The sequence below is a fragment of the Halichoerus grypus genome, chromosome 1, assembly GCF_964656455.1.
Source record: "Halichoerus grypus chromosome 1, mHalGry1.hap1.1, whole genome shotgun sequence".
Classification (NCBI taxonomy): Eukaryota; Metazoa; Chordata; class Mammalia; order Carnivora; family Phocidae; genus Halichoerus; species Halichoerus grypus.
Genome location: NC_135712.1, coordinates 201,459,587 through 201,478,100, shown reverse-complemented (window position 1 = coordinate 201,478,100; position 18,514 = coordinate 201,459,587). Strand labels below are relative to the sequence as shown.

Here is an 18,514-nt window from a genome sequence, read left to right as displayed (position 1 = left end):
ATTTACTTGATGAGGATGCTGAAGCATGTTACTTTGGGCACCTTATTCTAGACAGGCAGAGGCCTTTATATGTCACATGGACATCTTTATTTTATATTTTGCCAAAATGGAGGTCTAGCACTAGATGAAGGACTATTGCTTTCTTAGAACAAATCATGCATATTGATTTTCAAGTAACTACGGAAGTCAAACTAAATCTCCTTTTGTATCAGTGAGCTTTTTCTATGTGATTTTTCTTTTCCTTTTTTTTTTTTTTCTTTTAAAGTCAAGAAAGATATTCCTCCTTCAGCTGTTACAAGACCAATATTCGGTATACTGGGCACAATCCATCTGGTGGCAGGTAAGAAAAAATAAGCTAAGATGGGCCAAGAAGGTAATGAAAACGACACAGTATAAAATGAAGGCATACTTCCTATCATGCTTGAGGCAGTAACTGTAGGTTAGATATTTGTCACTAATTTCTAAAAGTGACATACTCCAAATGACAAGTGGTAAAATCTATCAGCCTGAGGTTCTGTTGAAAAAAGTTTGGTTTTTGGTTTTATTTCAACTGAAATCTCTAGTCAACTAGACATTTCTTCATAAATTCTAAGAGTATTTAAAAAAACATTTTAATGCACTGATGACCCAGAGTATTCTATACCGTCAGCCCCATATTGAGGTTGACTATAACCTGGTGCGTCTTAGAGAATGTTACCTGGTTCTGAATTATTAGGAAGGTGATTTTGTTTATCTAGATTTCATTTCATTGAACTTAAATTCCTGTAATATCAGGCAGTGTGCTAGATGCTGAGCTATGGAAGATGCCAGGCCCTTTTTTTCCCCTGTGGTTTACAATCTAGTGAAAGATGCATTTAAGTAGTAAATCACTGTAGTACGGTGTGACAAGTTCCAGGAGAGAGGTGCACGTAGGGAGACTTCCAGGAAGGGCACTTGTGGGTAGAGCCTTGAATGGAGCTTAAGAATTAATTTAGTGGTAAAGGCTTACCCTGTTTTATTTGTGGGAGGCGGCGGCAGCTAGGATCACGGTTGGGGTATTATTCATAGTACTGTGATGCCTTCTTAATTCTGGACAGTTCATCTTTGTGATTGCGGAGTTGCGGTGACCAGTTAGTTATACTGCCCCAGCACATTTCTCTACCACTTAAAATGACATGGAGGCCATAGGGGTGGTGTAGACGGGACATTACCTCTCCCGCAGTGGTCAGATCTCATGACACATGATGATGCTCTAAGCTACATGCTGGGAAATGCATTAGCAGAGGCCTGTGTGCCTTGGGGATGGCAGGAGAGAGAAAGAAGCATTTTCTGGCTTTACTTTGCATCTGCTAAGATCACTGCTTTTGCTTTTGTTTTTTTGAGAAAAGATTTGACCTTTCAGTAGGAACTTTTCTAAATAATGCGCTATTCTTTCTATTCATAAATCCTAAGGTTTCCTTTAAAAAAAAGTCATGGGCCTTTTATCTGTACGGCACCGTGCGGTCTCACTCTGCTGCCTTTGGAGCTTAAACGGTGCCAAGTGCTACTGTTGGTTTTAGAGTTGCCTCTTTTATATTTATGTTGTGTGTGGCTTTGCTTTTTGCAGGTAATTATCTAATTGTTATTACCAAAAAGACAAAAATAGGTGAATTTTTCAATCACGTAATCTGGAAAGCAGCAGATTTTGACATCCTTTCTTATAAGAAGACGATGTTGCACTTAACTGATATTCAGGTAAGAACTGGAATCACTTATTAATCACAAAAGCTGACGCAGTCCCATGGGGGCGGCAGCTGGGGCGGCAGAACGAAGGTTGGACGGATTTCTTTTTTTTTTTTTTTTTAAAGATTTTATTTATTTATTCATGAGAGACAGAGAGAGAGAGAAGCAGAGGGAGAAGCAGGCTCCCAAGGAGCAGAGAGCCCGATGCGGGACTCGATCCCAGGACCCTGGGATCATGACCTGAGCCGAAGGCAGATGCTTAACCATCTGAGCCACCCAGGCGCCCTGGACGGATTTCTTTTAAGCCTAATGATTTCAACAGCCCAGCGAGCAAGGTTCCTCTACACACCTTTACACCTGGCCAGAAAACGTGCTTTCTAAAAGTCCTGTATTTATTTTATTGTTCTTGGTTTGCTTTTTTAAAAACTGACTCAAGTTCTTAAGTTTTGAAATTTCATATGTAGAGAAAAGGACAAACAGAAAAAGCCCCAGTATCCAGCAACCAGAATTAACTTCATACCCTTTTTGTAAAGAAATAAAATATAGATACCTTTGAGGTTCCACTGATCCCATTTCATTCCCTCTTTGTCCAGAGAAAAAGTTTTCTTCGTGTTTGCCACATTGCCCCAGCGGCTGCCCCCCCTTAGCACGATTCCTGTACGCACAGCTTTTAGTTACCCTTGTTCAGGTATTAGGGAATGCAGTCCCCCAACAAAGCGGGTTCAATTTCAGTTACCATGGTATATGAAGTCAAGTATTAGTGCAGCAAGCTGGAGGGCAAAGGAACAAAAAAGCATCAGCTCTTGAAGGGAAGTTTGCATTGAACATGAGTGGGGTACGGAAGTTGCGGCTGACCCTGGGAATGCCGGCCCTCGCCCTCCACAGGTCCGCAGCCAGGGGTCTTAGTGAGGGTGAACTTCTCAACATTCATGATGAAGTGGTTGTGATGAGAAGGTTGAAGATGTCCCAGAGGAAGTGATACCAGTGACAGACTTCACAGGAAAGGAACTCTCTGGAGTATTCCATGACTTTGAGAGTGCCAAGGATAAGGCGTAAGGATAAGATATGACAATTAGGGGCACCTGGGTGGCTCATTTGAGCATCTGACTCTTGGTTTTGGCTCAGGTCATGATCTCAGGGTCCTGGGATCAAGCCTGGCATTGGGCTCCACGCTCAGCAGGGAGTTTGCTCATGCTTGCTTTCTTTCTTTCTCTCTTAAATAAATAAATAAATAAATAAATCTTTAAAAAGAAAAGACAGGTGTATGGCAATTGGCCAGGGCATAGAAAAGATACTCCATAGATCAATATATTCACCCCTATAAGACATGATATTTAAGGCAATAAAAATGGTTGTATTTATTTACTAGCCCAGTATTATTTGCTTGAACAGTTTTTTCTTTTTTTTTTTTTTTTTTTTTTTTAAAGATTTTATTTATTTATTTGAGAGAGAGAATGAGATAGAGAGAGCATGAGAGGGGGGAGGGTCAGAGGGAGAAGCAGACTCCCCGCTGAGCAGGGAGCCCGATGCGGGACTCGATCCCAGGACTCCAGGATCATGACCTGAGCCGAAGGCAGTTGCTTAACCAACTGAGCCACCCAGGCGCCCCAACAGTTTTTTCTTGATTGCTCTACTTGGTTGTCAGGCCATGCAACTAATTTTAACATTGCCCACTACATGTGCTTTGTACCTTTTGGTCTAAAATAAATAAATACATGTCTGAGCCCAAATTAAAAATTGTGTAGTATGTAGATTTGTAACAGGTAGATTAACATATTAATCATTTGATAATCATTAAACATGACCAAGCATTATCAATTGTTTCTTAAAGCAAGGATAAAAGTAAATGTCCCAGTATTCATTGGGAAGGCCAGCTAAAATGATTATCAGAAAATAAAGATAAGTATTATTTTACTGGACTTTTCTTTTTAATCTTTGCATTTTAAAAAAGAATTTAATTCCCATCCAGCCCAGTAAAGTTTCTTAGGAATGAGGATGGTATTATTCCCTTGTTATTTCCTTGCTGTGTTATTGGGCCTCTCATGACTTTATGTTTTTCACTTGTCAAATGAGCATAATTAACACTAAACTGCAAGGTTTGTTGTGAGGATGAAAGAGAGTCTCTAAAGGGTCTGGCATGTGGGAGGTCATCACCTAAGGCGGTGATGTTTTGTTAAAATAAATTTCTGCCCATTAGAGAAAAACTGAAGGATACTAAAGGCCAGGAGTTCTATCCCATCAGTTAATGTAACAATACCCCATGCTGTTGAGTGAACCTCCTCCGTGGGTCAGGAGCTGGCCTACGTCCTAGGGAAATGGTGACACCCTCTGTGTCAGTCCTGTGCCAGTGGCATTTAACAGGGCCGGCCGCTTACAGATCTGGACAGATTCGGTTTCAAGTATGAGACAGACTGATGTTTTCCTCCCTTTTGTTTACAGTTACAAGATAATAAAACTTTCCTAGCGATGATAAACCACGTCCTGAATGTGGATGGGTTTTACTTCTCAACGACATATGATTTGACCCATACTTTGCAGCGGCTGTCGAACACCAGTCCAGAATTCCAAGAAATGAGTCTCTTGGAAAGGGTAAGCTTCATCTTCAGCTATTTTTACTTATTTTGGTTTGTTTTTTTTAAAGGGACATATCTCTATGTCATCCATAAAAATATTTATTGATTTTTTGCAATCCTGGCTATGTCAGACTCACATGTGGGGTTGAAAACACACCGTGTTCTCAGTGTCCGTCACAATTGCAAATTCAGGATCCCAGAATCTGTATGTGTGACCCAGACAGGACTGAGAACCAGTGGTATAAGAATTGAGAAATCTGTCTAAACAGACATGCTGAGGGGCGCCTGGGTGGCTCAGTCGTTAAGCGTCTGCCTTCGGCTCAGGTCATGATCCCAGGGTCCTGGGATGGAGCCCCGCATCGGGCTCCCTGCTCCGCGGGAAGCCCGCTTCTCCCTCTCCCACTCCCCCTGCTTGTGTTCCCGCTCTCACTGTGTCTCTCTCTGTCAAATAAATAAAATCTTAAAAAAAAAAAAAAAAAAGACATGCTGGTAGTTTCCTGGCTTTCAGTGCTCTGCAGTATAACAGTTATTAACGTTAACAACATAATTATCCTTAAAAAATTAACGTGCCAACATGCAATATTCTTTCTGCAGTGGTGGTATTTACAGTTTTTACAACGAGAAAAGTAAGAACTCACTGATGTAAGAACTTGAAAAATATTGATTTAAGGTGGGGTTTTTTGTTGTTATTTTGCCCCCCCCGCCCTTTTTAAGTATGAGTGTGTCTTTAAAACTAGGTCTCAAATGATATCATCCTAAAATTCCTGCTGTTCAGGAACCTGGATAATTGCCGCCTGGATATTTTAGTAACAAACCTTAGATGTGTTTAGGGGGCAGACAGAATTTTAAAGGTTGCTGTCTGTTACCTGTTAGGCTAGACCCTATGAAATTGCCAGTAATTGACAATTTTTGACTAGTAAAAACGATAATTTCATATGGTTCATCCTAAATCAGTATTTTAGTTGACTGGCTCTTTTAAGATTTTATACTCTAATCTAGTAAAATTATATGTAGACTTGGATGCAAATTTAGATGTAAGCTAAGCAATCAAGCAATTTGGCTTTTAACTACAGAGACAGTTACTTTTTTTTTTTTTTTTAAAGCAGTTGCTATGCTGCATCTGCCATTTGTTTATCAAATGTCTCCTGTCTCATTGATGTGTAAGGCATTGAGTTTGATTATGTAATGACGACTAATACGTGCGGGCGATTGGGAGCACACACCTGCACTGGGAAGTGTGCCCCGGGGCTGGTTGTGGCTGCTCCTGGGACTCTAAGCTGGGGACAAGCATGGGGGAGTGGCAGTCCGTGTGTTTTGTAAACAGAATGGAGAGAGTCGGTTAATCTCCTGTGTTGTTGAGGGAACGTCTCCTGTATTTATAGTTTGAAAGTCAGAGATGCCCTCGGCAGTTACTGTAGGGGCTGCCAGATGCCAGCACGGGTTAGGCCATGCGGAGGTGTGTTCTTTAGGTGACATCGAGCCAGTGAAGAATTCCCAGCAGACAGGAGACAGGTCACGTTGGAGAGCTCTTGCTGGCAGCATGAGGGGTGGGTGGCAGGGGCAAGGCCAAGACTATCCGGGGAAGCTGCCCATAGTAGTTAGGCTGGATTCAAGTGCTAGTTGGGGCCACGGGAGCAGGGACATAGGAGAGGGGGGTGGATTTGGAAGGAGATTTAGGACTTGGCAGTTGACTACAGATAAGAGGAAGACCCCAGGGCGCCTGGGTGGCTCAGTCTGCCTTCAGTTCAGATCATGATCCCAGGGCCCTGGGATCAAGCCCCACATCGGGCTCCCTGCTTGGTGGGAGACCTGCTTCTCCCTCTCCCATTCCCCCTGGTTGTGTTCCCTCTCTCGCTGTGTCTGTCTTTAAAATCTTTAAAAAAAAAAGACCCCAGAGGACTCCCAGGTTTCTGCCTGGGCCCACAGCACTGGCCTGAGCCAGTGGGACAGGACACCCGGAGGAGGGGCGGATTTGAGGGGAAGACCTGTGTGTAGCCACCAGGTGGAGACATTGATTGTTGAGAGTTTTCATCTGTAGAAACTCAGGTTGGCAGGAGATACTTGATTAATTTTAAATCTTCTTCCTCAGGCAGATCAGCGGTTTGTATGGAATGGTCATCTTCTAAGAGAACTTTCTGCCCAGCCAGAGGTAATGGACACTAAATAAAACCTACTTATTTGTTACAGTCCAAGTTCTAATTGAATAGATATGTAAAATGGCTGCCTAATCACCAGGGATTTTGGTAAATACTTCTCATTTAACTCAGTTTATAACTTACAGGCTTTGATAGGTTTGCCTCCTCGCATTGTTCTGGTTTGAAGAAGCCCAATTATTTTACTCTGATCTCCCATGGAAGCCTTAAAAAAGAAGAAATACTTACATAAAAATACATTGCTTTCTCTGAGTAAGAGAGAAGCGGTCTTGGTCTGTCAGTAGTGGAGAAAAAAATGAGGAGCCCCAGGAGGTCCCCGGGCAAATGCAGAGCTCTGCATTTGTCCTCAGTTACCCAAGAGAGACATGCATGGATGTCATCATCTTCCTCTGTCCTTAGTTTGTACAAATGAGGGGGGAGCAGGGAGGCCCAGCCGAGAAGCATAGCATATCAAATCTAGGTACATGGATTTGCTTAGTGTCTTTATTTCTTGTCATTTGCTTTGCTTCTTTCGGAAAAGTAGTTTGAGCTGCAAACAGCTCGCATGGGAGTCTTTTTCCTGGAGCAGTGAAGTTGCTGTAGGCAAAGAGTGACAGGGAGGGAGGTAGACGTTTGGCAGCTTCATGCAGTTTTATTAGTGTTCCAAAACCTGAACACTTAAGCCCAACTGATTGCATCACATGCTTAAATTGTGTTTTAATTGGAAAGACCAGGGTGCGTGAGAGACATTTAAAAAAAATAAGTTACCCATAAGCTTGATACCTTGTTGTATTTGCATGTTACCTCCATAACACACAAATATTTTTATATAGTAGAAGTATGTTTTATGCAGTGCTTCTTTTTATTTGAAGAGCATGTGTATTCCTCAGTGTCCTGTCTCTCTCCATTTCAGGTCCATCGGTTTGCGCTCCCAGTATTACACGGCTGTATCCTTTCATGGTGTCACTCTTCAGTTGCCTGGCAGTCCTTAGTCCGGTATTAGTACAAGGCAGACTTAGGAACAATCTCAGTCATATGAAGAGAGTGTTTTAGAATTAGTAGAAATTGCTCTTGATAGCAAAATCAAACCCATTAACATAAAATCTTAGAATACTGGTTATAAATACCCCCCCCCCCCTTTTTTTAAATGAACTCTTGAGACTGAATTATTCTCTCTGTTCAAGAGTTCTGGGGCTGGTGGTTTAAAGAAGGAGCATGCAGACTGTGTTTTGTATTTATTAGACTTTGTACCAGTAAACAAGAGTAGTTTGAACCTGACTATTGAAAACTTCCCCTTTCCCTTAAAATAGTTAGATTCAGGAACTAGGGCGACCAGCAACGTGGAGAGGAGAGTTATAATTAAAAATCATCCTTGTCATTTGAAATAGCCACAAAAAAAATGGGAATAGATGGTACACAAAGAATAATGCTTAGGGCAGGGGGAAAGTCCGTACAGATGCAAAACAAATAGTCATCATCTAATTGTAAGTGCATTTTAAGAACTTACCACAACAGAGAAGCCGAGTGAGCTGGCGGATAAAGGACAGGTAGCTGACGAGCGCCTGTAATCAGCACTGTGCTCTCCCTGCAGAAACCGAGGTGATCTTTGTATTAAGAACCCCCGAGAAGCTTATTACAGAAACAGTCTGTGATCTCTTTGTTCATTATGTTGATAGGATTTCTTTAAATTATTCTTGTTATACTTAAAAGCAAAAAAGTACGGAGGAAACATTTTTCACATTTGTGGGAGAATAAAAACCAGAAACGCTGGGAATAAAAGCTCTTGTTTATTCTGTATCTCCCTCCCCTCCCTGGAATATTTCCAAGTTCTCCTAAGACTAAAATAAGCAATGAATTTAGGTAGTGCTTTAAGGGGTTTGGGCCAATTTTGTGTGTGTGTGTGTTTCCAAAATGAGCTTGTGAACGGACAATAATATTAAATGAGTTTTGGGACACCTTTTCTAGGCGATTTTAGAAACAGCCTATCCATTCATTTAGCTTTCAATCTAAGCTTTAAATAAGCCTCTGGCTAACATAGTTTCAGTGTTTGATGTATACACGGACGGGGAGATGAGCAGGAACAGAGGCCTCGAGGCAGGAGCATGCTCAAGCAGCAAATGTGGACAGGGAGAGGTGGGAGTCACCTGAGGGAAGGAGCCGGGTCTGGGTTTTGCAGGGCCTTGTAGGCTCTGTGTACTGTAACTGTGATGAGAAACTTGGGATTCGAATAGAGGCTTGGCATGGTAAGACAGGCTCACTCTGACAGCGGTGTGGAGAACACGCCAAAGGCGAGCATGGGAGGATACAAGGACTAACGATAGAGGCAGTTGTTGTAGTTAGGTGTGAGAGGCGGTGATGCCTGGGGCCAGGATGGTAGCAGTGATGGTGGTGGAAATGGTCAGGTTCCAGACCTGTCGTGAAGGTAGAGCTTACAGAATTTTCTGACAGACTGTACATGGGGTATGGAAGAAGGGGGCTTAGTACGAATCTAAGGTTTCTGGCCAGAGTAAGTGGAAGGAAGCCATCCATCGATGCGTGGAAGACTCTGGAGGTGGGGGTGAGGCCAGAGTATCCGGAGTTCCATTGGGACAGCTAAGCTTGAAATTGCTCTAGCTTCCAAGATGAAATGTCACAGAAGCAGATGGAGTAATGGCGTTGGAGTTTACGAGGGAAGGTCATGTTGCAGACATAAAGTTGAGAGTTGTCTGATGAGCACAGATGGCATTTAAAGCCACGAAGCTGATGAGCTCATCAAAGGAAGGAATGCATCTAGGGAAAAGAAAAGGCCTGGAGAAAGAAGATGGCCTGAAGGGAGTTCTAGAAGGTGAAGCCACAGACTGTAGGCCTCATTGAGGACAGAGTGGGGGAACCGGTGTGAATGAACCGCAAGGACAGGAGAAATGGTGACCCAGCAAAGGGCAGTGAGGAAGAGGGGAGCCACCCAAGGGAGGGTGGTGTCCCACAAACAAATGAAGAGACTGTCTGCAAGCACAGGGGGTAATCAGCTGATAAGGTGCTGGGTGGTTAAATGTGAACATTCGGCAGGGAAGTTATGTACCTGCTCCCCCGACTCTCCTCCCCAGATGGGGGAACTGATGAGAAGGGTTTGCAGAAGGGGAGAGCACAGTCACGTGCTGGAGTGATGTCCTCGAGTGTGCGACAGGTGGAGTCTAGTGCCCAGGTCCTCCTCCGCCAGGAAGGGAAGCAGACACGTGGATGTGGACGCCAGTTGATAGAGAGCTGTGGCGGGAGCACACGGGGATGGCTTTTATTTCCACAGAGGACCAGGAAACCATGTCAGTTGGGTGAGTGGGATGCGGGAGGAGTGTTGGAGGCTGAGAAGGTGTGGTATGGGCATCCAAGTGCGAGCACGTGGCCCTGGGCGTAACTCATTGATAAAGACCGGAAGTACATCTGTTCACATGATAAAAGTGATATCATGGTGATGGGCTGCTGTATGATTTTTATTTTCTTGTTCCTTCCATGCTTTCTGGATTCTTTAAAGTGTGTTTGTATTTCTCTTGTAATCCGAGGAAATGATTCATAAAGCAGTCACTCATATTCTGTGCTCCACTTAGTTCTCTAAGGGCAGGCTCATATCTTAGTCATCTTTGTGCCCTCGCCCAAAATAGGTAATGGGTGAATGAATGAACAAATACGGCCTTGGATTCTTCTCTAGTGCTGTGGGTTTTAAAGAAAAGTGAATTGGGAGTTCAGGATGAGTCATCGTTAGGTCTCATGATCCCAGGTCAAAGAGAAGGATGAATCATTAGAAATTCATATTGCTAATGTCCCTCAGTACCATCATTTTGAAAGTGATTTGGCATTCTCTTTTGAATTTACCAGAACTTCCCCTGTGCATACCCAATATGTTTATACCAGGGGGTGTTTGCAAAAGTGTTCACAGCACCACAGTTGGATGGAACCAACGCCATCAGTTCCATCAGAGAAGAGTCGGGGCTCTTGTGGTGTGGTCCTTGCAGATGGCACACAGCACCGAGGAGGAGTGGTCTACTGGTTCGTGCCGTCCAAGCGTGGAATGTACTAGTGGAAATAAACAAGGGCTGAAGCTTGTCAAGAATGTGGTGCTGTTTTTATAAAAACTCAAACATAAGCAAGCCATGTGTTTTGTTTTGTTTTTGTTTTTGTTTTTATTCATGAGAGTCAGAGACAGAGGCAGAGGGAGAAGCAGGCTCCCCGCCCAGCAGGGAGCCCGATGCGGGACTCAATCCCAGGACCCTGGGATCATGTCCCGAGCCGAAGGCAGACGCTTAACCATCTGAGCCACCCAGGCGCCCAAGCCACGTGTTTTTAAGTCGTGGTTGCCTATGGTGAAATTAAAAAGGCAGGAGTATGGTCTCCTGAGAATAGTTGCTGCTTCTGGGCAAGAAGACGGGATGGAGAAGTAACAGTAATTAGAGTCAGGGTTTTGGTACTGTTCTGAAGTTGAATGGGAGGTTCATAGATACTTAATTTATCGTGCTGTTAATGCTCTATAATGGATGATTCAAGTTGTGTTAAGAAAAAAATGTTACGTATAAAAGATAAGCATAGGGCAAACCCAAACAAATTGAGGAAGGAAGAAAGATAAGGCCATCGAGACAGTGAAAGAAACCTTTCTGTTACAATATCAAGCGGTAAAGATGAAAAGTCAAAGTAATTCTTAGGAGAATTTGGCATTTCCTAATAAAATCAGATGATGAATATACTCCGTGACCTAGCAGTCCTAGCTCCTTAGAGCCACCTCCCCAAAATGTTTGTTTGCGGCACTTTTCTGCTAGCAAAAACTGGAAACAACCTGGACAGTCGGCTGGATAGACTGGTGTAGCCCGTGAATCCGCGCGGTGGGATAGAATCCAGCCCCAGCAACAAGGGAGCCCCAGGCACGTACTGCCGAACAAAGAGGGCAAGCCAAAAGACATATACAGTGTAACTCCTTTTAGGAATTTGCTCAGTGGCAAAACTAGAAAGACCAGCAAGGGAGTGGTGAACTGAGTGGATAGTGGTGAACTGAGTGGATAGCGGTCCGCGCGTGGAGGGCAGCAGGGGAGCAAGGTGGGGAGGGGCGCCCACTCTCGGTGCTCCAGAGGTGCCGGTGGTGCGCGTGGGGGCGGATGTGTGAGCGGGTTCAGTGATTTTTGTTACGATCAGACAATATTTAACCGAAATTGGCCATTTTAACCAATTCTGAGTGTACAGTTTAGAAAGTGGCATTACCTTCCTAATGTCGTATGAAGAGCACCAAGCCATTTCTTTCTCCCCTATTGGAAATTCTCAATCCATTAAGCAATAGCTCCCCAGACATGGCTCTTTTTGTAAATATTTAGATACATTGTGTATTCTTTTCTATTTGTTATAGTTCCTAATAACATTGTTTTAATGTAAGAGATTTGCCATCTCCAGAGGCTTCCGCAGCCCTTCATTCTGGCCATGAGGTGGAGAGACCCGAGCCCTGAGGGTTCGCAGGGATCGAGCCCTCTGCATTGCTGAGCGGGAGTGAGCAGGTGGATAGCGCATACCTTTACTAGTTGTTAGGGAGATAGGTTTAGATTAAGAAAAGCTTTTGGGGGAGATAGTTTTTTTTTTTCATATTCAGTTTTACTTTTCCTGTTTCACGGACAAAGTAGAGTCAGAATTTGTTTCTGGATAATCCTTAAATCACAGTTTGATCTGTAATCTTCATATGCACACGAACTGTTATCGCTGATTTATATTTGTAATTATACATATATTTTTGTGTTTTTTTTAATTGCAGTAGTCTAGCACCCCCCCTTTTCCATTTCTTATTTGAAGGCAAAACTACTTTACATTTATGTTTTTCATTCTAAGCACAGTTTTTTGGTGATGCAGGTAATGTTTTACTTTTAGAAAGTGGTTGAGGTTAGGGGAAGGAAATCATACTTTTAAAATAGAAACAATATAATGAGCCACTCAAACATACTGTCCGTATGTCATTATACGATTACTGACTTGACCAAACTTCACAGTCGAATATTTTTTTTTTTTTTTTTTAAAGATTTTATTTATTTATTTATTTGACAGAGAGAGAGATAGCGAGAGCAGGAACACAAGCAGGGGGAGTGGGAGAGGGAGAAGCAGGCTTCCCGCTGAGCAGGGAGCCCGATGTGGGGCTCGATCCCAGCACCCTGGGATCATGACCTGAGCCGAAGGCAGACGCTTAACGACTGAGCCACCCAGGCGCCCCTTCACAGTCGAATATTACAATATTAAAGGCTTATGAACATTCATGAAGAACCCAAAAAGATTGTACATTCTTGGTTCATTTTTCTCTCTTTTTTTTTTTTTTAAAGATTTTTATTTATTTATTTGACAGAGAGAGACACAGCGAGAGCAGGAACACAAGCAGGGAGAGTGGGAGAGGGAGAAGCAGGCTTCCCGCTGAGCAGGGAGCCACATGCGGGGCTCGATCCCAGGACCCTGAGATCATGACCTGAGCCGAAGGCAGACGCTTAACGACTGAGCCACCCAGGCGCCCCGGTTCATTTTTCTCTTAAAGACGGAGTCATTCTTGCTAGGGTAAATGGGTTCAAATGTAATCTGGAAATAATACCTATGATTTCTATAAATGTTATATTTTTCTTAACATAGCTAAGTTATTACTATGCACTCGTGTTCTATTAATGGAAAATACTTTGACTGGATTCTCATCTCGAGGAGGAGTTGTTTCAGAGCCGGTGTGCGCTATTATGTAAGAGGTGAGATTAATTTTGTCAGCGTGATTCAATACTGGGTTTTATCTATCACTAATTAATGTCTTGTCATACGGTGACATGAATGTAACCTTTTGTATTTTACTTGTTCTCATTATCATTTGATAGCCTCACTAAATATTTATCTCCTGCTTCATTATAATAATTTGGTAGGTTTTCTGTGCTTTACTCCAGCTACTGTAGTTACATGGCAGATATTAATGAGACCCTATAGGCTGCTTCTTACTGCTTTAAGAGGAATTATTCATGTTGTTTGCTGGATGTCTGAAAGCCAGTTGAACTCAGTGTAGTTTCATATCAGAAACTCGTATCAGAAAGTATTTTCTTTTATTGCTCTCGGTTTCTTTGCATGCATAAAGCTAGACATTTGACTTTATGCCTTCAACTTTAAAGATTTACATTTTGAGTATTTATTCCCTAGGATTTGTACTAGCAACATGTTAATTTACTTAAACCAAGCTTTTTAAAATCTGCATTAAAAATTACTGGCATTATGAAAAGGAGTTTTTCTAACTCTTCCTGTTTTCTTTTTTTCTTTCTTTTTTTGTAAGAATAAAATCCTCTGGGCCATTAGATAAATTGTAGAAGTTTTGGGCCACAAAGTTGTAAAGGTTATTCCCTTATTACAGGTGATATAGCAGAAGAAGGACATTTTAGTAAGTGACCTGGCCAAGATCACAGAATCAGAATTGGAATTCGCGACTCCTTCATAACTAGGTTTTCTTGGATGGAGACATATTCTTAGTTAAATTTTTGAATAGGTAATGCATTCACATAGTTCAGGTATCAAGAAATATAAAGAGATGTGCAATAAAAAATATTTTTGGGCTTTGGGCCCATCTGCTGCATCTTACTCAGTTGTTAGCTTCTTATTTATCCTTCCAGATCATTTTTTAATGCTTTTACAGTTGTGTGTTCTCCTCCCCCTTTTGTGGACATTGGTTGCATACTGAGCACATTTTCTTATACCTTGGTTTTTTTCTGTTTTTTAAATTTCATATATCTTGGAAATCATTTCATAAAGGTCTGCCTCCCCACCTAGCCCCTGCCCCCCGTCTTCTCCTTCCCTCCCTCCCTTCATCCCCACCCCCATGCACACCAATCTCACTCTAACTTCTAAAAATATTCCTTAATGAGAATTAATGGAAAGAACCCAAGTATAAGATGCTTCTGACAAGTAATTTTAGAAGGTTTTGAGAAAGCATTTCGTTGCCGATTTGACTCAGTAATTTTGTCCCCGTCACTATTAACAAAACTACCTACCTCACCTCAAAATGAGAAATAGATCAGATAGAAAGGATGTTAAGAAATATTTGAGGTGGTTAAAAAAATCTGTTGATTTATTTATGATAATTTAGTAATTTGAGTCAGGGACTAGCTTGAAAGTTGCCTCTGCAAGTTTTTCGTATAAAAGTAGATTATGTGAACGGGATTATAGAGGATTGCTTCAAATAATCGAAAGGACTAACCAATATTAAGGCTAAACACTTTAGAGCAGTGCTTTTCAAACTAGGCTTTGTGGGTATGTTCATGGAGTTACAAGAATTCTAGGATCATACAATTTTTGTGCTTTTATTTTGATAATTGAAATCATTATAAGCATCTGGCAGACCATTTGCCCTATTACAACAAAATATTGTTAACATAATGACCCACATTTCCATTTAATATTGTGTTTAATAGTTTTAACTTTCAAAATAGTATTTTTCAAACTGGGATCTATGGGCATACTCTCGGGTCCTTGAGAATGACTTTTTCTTGAAAATATTTTTCAAGTTTGAGAAACACTGTTTTAGAGGAATTGTGTATGTATAAACAATTGATACATTAAACAGCAACCAACTTCATCTGTTTATTAATAGGTCCTTAATACTCCGCCTTAAGCCTGTTGTAATGAGGGAGCTTCTGTTAGCTTTCGGATGGTGTACCATGCGTTTGGAATTTATTTTTGCAAGGACTTTTCCACTAATTTGAACTGACTTAATTCTTTTCAAGTTAAACCGAATTAGTGAATCTCTGATGCGTTTCTCATGTAACAAATCTGGTTAACTTTGGCTTTTTTTTCGATTTAGGAATTGATTCTGAAGGCCATGCCGCCAACTTTGTAGAAACAGAACAAATTGTGCACTACAACGGGAGCAGGGCCTCATTCGTACAGGCAAGTGGATGTGTCTGTGAGGCGGCCAGCCAGCTCGCCTCCTCTGCTTCCACCATACTTTTCTGCCCTGGTGTTGAAATTTCCCTCCGCTCCCCTGCTTTTTAAAGTAATACTGTTCGTTGTCTACAATGTGGGTAAAGTTCCCTCAGAACAAAGCTACTCGATTAACCTGGCACTCACCTGCCCACATTTCCTGCCCTTGAATTAATTAAATCCCTACGGAGAGAGGAGGGGAGGAGGTCCAAGGGTTAGGGACGTGGAGCCACCTCTCTGCTTCACCCCCTTGACTTCTTCAAGGCAGTGATGATGGGACAGAAGCCAGGTTGTGAAGGCTTTACCCGCCTTGCACTTCTTTGGGGGGCAGTCTGGCTCTTGTTGCCTCCTTATGGAGTTCTGGGTCACTTGCTGCCCCAGAGCAGTGGTGGCTCCACACATTTGTAAGTTCAGAAATATACTCGTTGGAGAATGAATAAAGCAGTTTTCTAATTTCATCATCATAGCGGATTATATAACAGACATAACTTATTAATTGTTTATAGATAAATTGGTTTATTTTGGAAGTTTAGGGGAAACAGGACTGTTTACTACCCAAGTAGTAAACATGTATATAAAATCAGGAGGAAAAGTCCTTTCCAAATGTATTCCCACAGAATCGGAACTTTAGGAGTAGGCATACACAGACTCCTTTTTGTAGTTGGTAGGTTGTATTTATGTTTTTTCCTTTGATGAGAAAAACAAGTTAATGTGTATGTTTCTTTTCATATTTCTCTCTTTTCTTTTAGACTCGAGGATCAATACCAGTTTTCTGGTCTCAAAGACCAAACCTCAAGTACAAACCACAGCCACTAATCAACAAAGTAGCCAATCATGTGAGTATCTTCTGTGCTTTTTTTCATTGGCTAAAAATAGGAGCTTCATAGCATTATAGTTTGCATGTGGAACATGTAGTTATTCCTCACGAGTTAGAATCCAGCATCTCTGCAGCCATTCTCCTTGGATCTGGCACCTAGTGAACCTCTGACCCAAAGGCTGTAGAGATGGCACGTTGGAAATGCGGAAAACTAGCAGATGATTGGACAGCATGGCAAATTCAGATTTTAGAGATCTTGTAAGATTTGCAGCTTCATGCTGTTTTAGAGTCTTTAGTGTATTCTGTTTGAGGTCGTGCTCAGATTTAAAGTATGGTATTGTAGCTCAGAACAGAATGGCTTATAATTGCTGCTTATTACATGGTATTTAGAGTATCTTGAAGACCTGGTCCCAATCCTAGTGTCATTCTCTTGAATATACAAACAGGACATTTAAGGAGATACTTTATTTTTTTTATTTTAATAGAGAGAGAGATACAGCAAGAGAGGGAACACAAGCAGGGGGAGTGGGAGGGGAGAAACAGGCTTCCCGCGGAGCAGGGAGCCCGATGCGGGGCTCGATCCCAGGACCCTGGGATCATGACCTGAGCCGAAGGCAGACGCTTAACGACTCAGCCACCCAGGCGCCCCAGGAGATACTTTAAAAAGTTTTATAAATATAGTGTAATTTGGTAAAGTGTGTAATTATTTTCTCTTTCTAGATGGATGGTTTCCAAAGGCATTTTGATTCACAAGTAATTATTTATGGAAAACAAGTAATAATCAATCTGGTATGTTTCTTACATGTTTCTTGGGGGGAACAAAACAAAAAACATGTAAAAAAAATATAACATTTACCATTTTAACTATTTTGAAGTGTGCAGTTCGGTGGCATTAAAGTATTTTACAGTGTCGTGCAACTGTTACCATTAGACCATTTCCAGAACTTTTCATCATGCCAAACAGAAACTCAGTGTCCACTAAACAGTAACTTCCTATTATCCTTCCCTCAACCCCTGGTAACCATTCTACTTTCTATCTATATAAATTTTCCTATTCTAGATTTACCACATAAGGGGATCATATAATACTGATTCCTTTGGGTCTTGCTTATTTCACCGAGCTTAAAGTTTTTAAGGACTGTCCACGTTACAGCATGTATCAAAATTTCATTCATTTTGAAGACTGGGTAACATTCCTTTGTATGTTCCATATTTTGTTTATCCATTTATCTGTCGATGGACATGGGTTGTTTCTACATTTCAGTTGTTGTGAATAATGCCGCTCTGAACATTGATGTGCAGGTATCCATTTGAGTCCCTGCTTTCAATTCTTTTAGGGCTATACCTAGAAGTTGAATTGCTGGATCATATGGTGATTCTAGGTTTAACTTTTTAAGGAACCACTACTGTTGTTCACAGTGGCTACCTTTTACATTCCCACCGCAGTGCACCTGGGTTCCGCTTTCTCCACATCCTTGCCAGGATTCGTTTTGTTATGTTTTTGATTATAGCCATCTTTATAGGCGTGGAGTGGTGTGTCATTGTAGTTTTGATTTGCATTTTCCTAGTGACTAGTAATGTTGAACATCTTTTCATGTGCTTATTGGACATCTGTGTATCTTCTTTAGAGAAAGGTCTACTCAAGTATTTTGCTCATTTTAAATCAGGTGGTGGTTGTTTTTGTTGTTGAGTTATAGTAGTTCTTTTTATTTTTTTTATTTTATTTTTTTTAAAGATTTATTTGAGAGAGAGAATGAGAGAGAGAGAGAGAGAGAGCGAGCATGAGATGGGGGAGGGTCAGAGGGAGAAGCAGACTCCCCACTGAGCGGGGACCCCGATGCGGGACTCGATCCCGGGACTCCAGGATCATGACCTGAGCCGAAGGCAGTCGCTTAACCAACTGAGCCACCCAGGCGCCCCTAGTAGTTCTTTTTATATTCTGGAACTAATTCCTTATTAGATGTGCTTTGCAAATATTTTCTCCCATTCTTTGTGTTGTTTTGATAACTGCTAGTTATAGGTCTATTCAGATTTTCTGTTTTTTCATGATTCATGTTTGGGTGGATTGTTTCTAGAAATGTGTCCATTTGTCTGGTTGATTGACTGCAAAATGTTCATTGAATTCTCTTATAATCCTTTTTGTTTCTTCAGAATCAGTAGTAATATCCCATCTGTCATTCCTGATTTTAGTTAAGTCGAGTCTTCTCTTTTTTTTCTTGGTCGTTATAGCTAAGTTTATCAATTTTGTTAATCTTTCAAAGAACCAAGTTTTGGTTTCATTAATTTTTCTCTATTTTTCTATACTTTATTCTCTTTATCTCTGATCTTTATTTCCTTCCCTTTGCTAGCTTTGAGTTTCGTTTGCTCTT

General features: G+C 41.6%; 1 protein-coding gene across 3 annotated transcripts in view; it reads left to right on the top strand.

Moving 5' to 3' along the window:
- The window catches only part of SACM1L (SAC1 like phosphatidylinositide phosphatase), a 95,962-nt gene that overhangs the window by 21,878 nt on the left and 55,570 nt on the right, over window positions 1-18,514 (top strand). For all 3 annotated transcript variants that reach the window (XM_078078960.1, XM_078078956.1, XM_078078948.1), the window contains exons 3-11: window positions 266-340; window positions 1,586-1,713; window positions 4,141-4,290; window positions 6,364-6,423; window positions 7,320-7,353; window positions 13,021-13,122; window positions 15,210-15,295; window positions 16,078-16,164; window positions 16,866-16,934. In XM_078078960.1, coding sequence (XP_077935086.1) covers window positions 266-340; window positions 1,586-1,713; window positions 4,141-4,290; window positions 6,364-6,423; window positions 7,320-7,353; window positions 13,021-13,122; window positions 15,210-15,295; window positions 16,078-16,164; window positions 16,866-16,934 — 791 coding nt within the window. The remainder of the gene's footprint in view (window positions 1-265; window positions 341-1,585; window positions 1,714-4,140; window positions 4,291-6,363; window positions 6,424-7,319; window positions 7,354-13,020; window positions 13,123-15,209; window positions 15,296-16,077; window positions 16,165-16,865; window positions 16,935-18,514) is intronic.